The sequence below is a fragment of the Rana temporaria genome, chromosome 2 (genome assembly GCF_905171775.1).
Source record: "Rana temporaria chromosome 2, aRanTem1.1, whole genome shotgun sequence".
NCBI classification, from domain to species: Eukaryota; Metazoa; Chordata; class Amphibia; order Anura; family Ranidae; genus Rana; species Rana temporaria.
The window spans coordinates 535,763,616-535,768,499 of NC_053490.1; the positions used below are offsets into that span (position 1 = coordinate 535,763,616).

A 4,884-nucleotide genomic window follows, 5' to 3' on the forward strand; every position below is an offset into this window, starting at 1 on the left:
GCTTGGCCCATAATTTGCATGGGGTCACGCCTCATTAGCATGGCTCACACCCACTTCCACCTACGCTGGCTTACGCCGGGGAAACCCAGCGTATCTTTAACAGCGAGTGGGAGCGAGTGCTTTGTAAAAATAAATATGCGCCAATGTTTTTTTCTCTGCTGGGATGTTTTTCTTGCTTATGTTCATATTCATGATACCATAAATTGCAGTTGGAATTCAGGGACCCTATGAAAGTTCTGCTCACATTTCTGATGTGTCTTCTCCCCCCAGGTCTCCTCCTGTGTATGATGATCATATCGGTGTCATCAGGAACGGTGTATATACAGAGCGGATCAGACATCACTGACTGTAATATGAAGTGTCCTCAGGATGATGAAGAAGTGACTAAGGAGCTGTACAGACAATGCAGAGGGGAGGATAGGACATTGCTGGAAAGTCACTGTTATTATAACTTCACAAAATCACATGACTCCAGACTCCAACTGCACACAGGGAGCGGCTGCTGGAAGCTGACACAGGCCAGGAAGGACGACTCCTGTGTATATAATGTCTGGTGTCACTGTGATCCGGGATATCTGATGTCCTCTACAGAGATCCGTGTTCTGGGTAAGAGTCCGTATTCTGCATCACACTTCTCTCCACACTGCATTGTACTCTATGGGGGAAGAAGTGTCTGTTATACAGGATGAGGGAAGAGAGGAAAGGAGTTCTTCATGTAACAGGTTTCCAGCAGGGGCGGACCGTTCTTAGAGGGCGCATGGGTGCCCCCCCCCTATCCACACGTCTGGCCCCTTGATCTACATATCAGGACACCGGACTATGGATTGGGTGGGTTAGAAGCACATGATTAGAGCCAGAGGCCCGGATTCTCGTACGAGTTACGCCGGCGTATCTCCAGATACGCCGTCGTAACTCTGAGTCCGAGCCGTCCTATCTATGCGCCTGATTCTTAGAATCAGTTACGCATAGATTTGTATTAGATCCAACCGGCGTAAGTCTCTTACGCCGTCGTATCTTAACTGCATATTTACGCTGGCCGCTAGGGGCGTGTACGCCGATTTACGCCTAGAAATATGTAAATCAGCTAGATACACCAATTCACGAACGTACGCCCGACGCAGTACAGATACGCAGTTTACGTTAGGCTTTTCCCGGCGTAAAGTTACCCCTGCTATATGAGGCATACCAATGTTAAGTATGGACGTCGTTCCCGCTTCGAATTTTGAAAATTTTACGACGTTTGCGTAAGTCGTTCGCGAATAGGGCTGGGCGTCATTTACGTTCACGTCGAAAGCATTGGCTTCTTGCAGGTTAATTTGGAGCATGCACACTGGGATACTTTCACGGACGGCGCATGCGCCGTTCGTAAAAAGCGCCATTTACGTGGGGTCACATTAAATTTACATAACACACGGCCACATCTACCACATTTGAATTAGGCGGGCTTACACCGGCCTATTTACACTACGCCGCCGCAACTTTCGTTTGAGAATACGGCACTTGCCTGTAAAAGTTTCGGAGGCGTAACGTAAATAGGATATGTTACGCCCGCACAAAGATACGCGGTTCTACGTGAATCCGGGCCAGAGGCTCTAATAGGCTTCAAAAAAAGGGTGGGCTTGAGGCACAGAGCATTGCGTCCCACCCAGTTGTGTGACAATAGTGAATTAATTTTCACTTTTTTCACACTAAAGTTCCTCTCCTCCAATCAGGAGGCAGGTCATGAAACCTGTTTCCTGATTGGCCAAAGCGTCAGGCTGCCTAGCACTTAAAGTGGATGTAAACCCGATTCATGAAATTTCAGCTGGGCACATACAGTGATGAAAATAAGTATTTGAACACCCTGCTATTTTGCAAGTTCTCCCACTTGGAAATCATGGAGGGGTCTGAAATTGTCATCGTAGGTGCATGTCCACTGTGAGAGACATAATCAAAAAAAAAATCCAGAAATCACAATTTATGATTTTTTAACCATTTATTTGTATGATACAGCTGGAAATAAGTATTTGAACACCTGAGAAAATCAATGTTAATATTTGGTACAGTAGCCTTTGTTTGCAATTACAGAGGTCAAACGTTTCTTGTAGTTTTTCACCAGGTTTGCACACACTGGAGGAGGGATTTTGGCCCACTCCTCCACACAGATCTTCTCTAGATCAGTCAGGTTTCTGGGCTGTCGCTGAGAAACACGGAGTTTGAGCTCCCTCCAAAGATTCTCTATTGGGTTTAGGTCTGGAGACTGGCTAGGCCATGCCAGAACCTTGATATGCTTCTTACAGAGCCACTCCTTGGTTATCCTGGCTGTGTGCTTCGGGTCATTGTCATGTTGGAAGACCCAGCCTCGACCCATCTTCAAAGCTCTAACTGAGGGAAGGAGGTTGTTGCCCAAAATCTCGCAATACATGGCCCCGGTCATCCTCTCCTTAATACAGTGTAGTCGCCCTGTCCCATGTGCAGAAAAACACCCCCAAAGCATGATGCTACCACCCCCATGCTTCACAGTAGGGATGGTGTTCTTGGGATGGTACTCATCATTCTTCTTCCTCCAAACACGGTTAGTGGAATTATGACCAAAAAGTTCTATTTTGGTCTCATCTGACCACATGACTTTCTCCCATGACTCCTCTGGATCATCCAAATGGTCATTGGCAAACTTAAGACGGGCCTTGACATGGGCTGGTTTAAGCAGGGGAACCTTCCGTGCCATGCATGATTTCAAACCATGACGTCTTAGTGTATTACCAACAGTAACCTTGGAAACGGTGGTCCCAGCTCTTTTCAGGTCATTGACCAGCTCCTCCCGTGTAGTCCTGGGCTGATTTCTCACCTTTCTTAGGATCATTGAGACCCCACGAGGTGAGATTTTGCATGGAGCCCCAGTCCAAGGGAGATTGACAGTCATGTTTAGCTTCTTCCATTTTCTAACGATTGCTCCAACAGTGGACCTTTTTTCACCAAGCTGCTTGGCAATTTCCCCCGTAGCCCTTTCCAGCCTTGTGGAGGTGTACAATTTTGTATCTAGTGTCTTTGGACAGCTCTTTGGTCTTGGCCATGTTAGTAGTTGGATTCTTACTGATTGTATGGGGTGGACAGGTGTCTTTATGCAGCTAATGACCTCAAACAGGTGCATCTAATTTAGGATAATAAATGGAGTGGAGGTGGACATTTTAAAGGCAGACTAACAGGTCTTTGAGGGTCAGAATTCTAGCTGATAGACAGGTGTTCAAATACTTATTTGCAGCTGTATCATACAAATAAATAGTTAAAAAATCATAAATTGTGACTTCTGGATTTGTTTTTTTTTTTATTATGTCTCTCACAGTGGACATGCACCTACGATGACAATTTTAGACCCCTCCATGATTTCCAAGTGGGAGAACTTGCAAAATAGCAGGGTGTTCAAATACTTATTTTCCTCACTGTATATCTGCAGTATTTTGTTACCTCTTTTCAATGAGCCGAGTCTTATAGCTCTCTTCTGAACGGTTCCTCTGTAATCAGCCTGAGAACTCCTGACATATATTATTACTTTTTAGACAAAAGCAGCCTGAACCTTTTATCAAAGGAGGTTGCTAAAATAGAGTAGCAGAGAGCAGCTCCTATTTGAGCTCTGAGAGTCTCTGCCTATGATGAGAGGGGGTGTGTGCATTTCCTCCAATCATCAATGTTGGCTATCTTGGCTGTATGCCCAGACATCACACTCTGTGTAACCAGGAAGAGAAAATCTTCTAACAAGATCTCAACTTTCTGTATATAAATGTGAAGACAGCAGATAGATATAAAAAACCTATGTAGGGAGATTTGGTTAATCTCTGTGTATCATCTGAGGCTGTTCACTTCACTGGGTGTATGGAGGGTTTACATCCACTTTAAGGAGGAGACACACGGTGGCGGAAACCTCGGGAGGAGCGGACACCAGAGCTGCTGCCCACACCCCAGGAGAGGACACCCCAGCCCGCCAGTCTTAGATCAAGTAGGTGCCTGGCCGCCCGGGGGAGTTGTCAGTGCCACCCGTCGGCCTCTTGGAGGAGGGGGGTTGGTGTCAGTGCCGTGCCTTGGGCCACCCAGGGGGAAGGGGGGGTGCTGTCAATGCCGCCCCCAAAAGAAAAACCCACCAACCGCTACTGGTTTCTAGTATTCCCTACTGATATCTACCCATCTGTCCTACTCAGTATAAGCATACAATAAGAGCTAGCACTCTATTCCATGTATCTGTGCTCTGGGTTGGTGACCTATGACTGATGGTGAATGTCCTTCTCCAGATCCGGTTCTCATCTCCAGTATAACCAGTACCGGGGGCCGGCTGGGTGAGGAGACGGCGGTGAGCGTCCAGTTCTCTGGAGAAGAGAGCGCTGTGACCTGGGAGGTGGACGGGGAGCCTCTCCCTGAAAGATACCGGCTGATAGATGACAATAGGACTCTGATTATCCCCGGTGTGCGGAGAGACGACGCCGAGAGGAGATTCCGGGTCAGGATCACAAATCCGGTCAGTGAGGAGATCCGGGAATACCGGCTGGAGATCAGAGGTGAGAGGGGCAATTACTGGGGGAATAGAGGAGGGTGTCATTCTTCCCTGGGACTTGCACTATATACTATATATATGTGTGTATAAAATATACAGTATGGTGTCAGTGTGCAGGTTATATATAATAGACAATGAAGGTAACAACAAAAATGGGCAGACTCGATGTCTTTTTCTGCCGTCTCTTTACTATGTTTCTATAATAAAGCAGAAGTTTGCTGATATATAAGTAATGTAACAAAGCAGACTGTAGAAGGATACATTGTATATTGTGATCACACATGTAATCTCTCACACAGAGATCTCTTCTAATCATTCTATTTATTTTCTGACAGATCTTCCATCAGATTATACAAGATCCC

At 46.3% G+C, this 4,884-nt stretch overlaps 1 protein-coding gene across 1 annotated transcript; it reads left to right on the top strand.

Annotated features, from left to right (window-relative positions):
• Nucleotides 1-227: 227 nt before the first annotated feature.
• Nucleotides 228-4,612, top strand: LOC120928389. The gene is made up of 2 exons (XM_040339487.1): nucleotides 228-606; nucleotides 4,263-4,612. The coding sequence occupies exons 1-2, from the start codon at nucleotides 228-230 to the stop codon at nucleotides 4,610-4,612; spliced, it is 729 nt and encodes a 242-aa protein (XP_040195421.1).
• The last annotated feature ends 272 nt before the right edge of the window (nucleotides 4,613-4,884 follow it).

Bases quoted from the DNA above. Each gene is read 5' to 3' on its own strand.
- LOC120928389 (XM_040339487.1), top strand. From the start codon at position 228: ATGAAAGTTCTGCTCACATTTCTGATGTGTCTTCTCCCCCCAGGTCTC. The intron at 607-4,262 runs GTAAGAGTCCGT...GTCCTTCTCCAG, and splicing joins TACAGAGATCCGTGTTCTGG to ATCCGGTTCTCATCTCCAGT.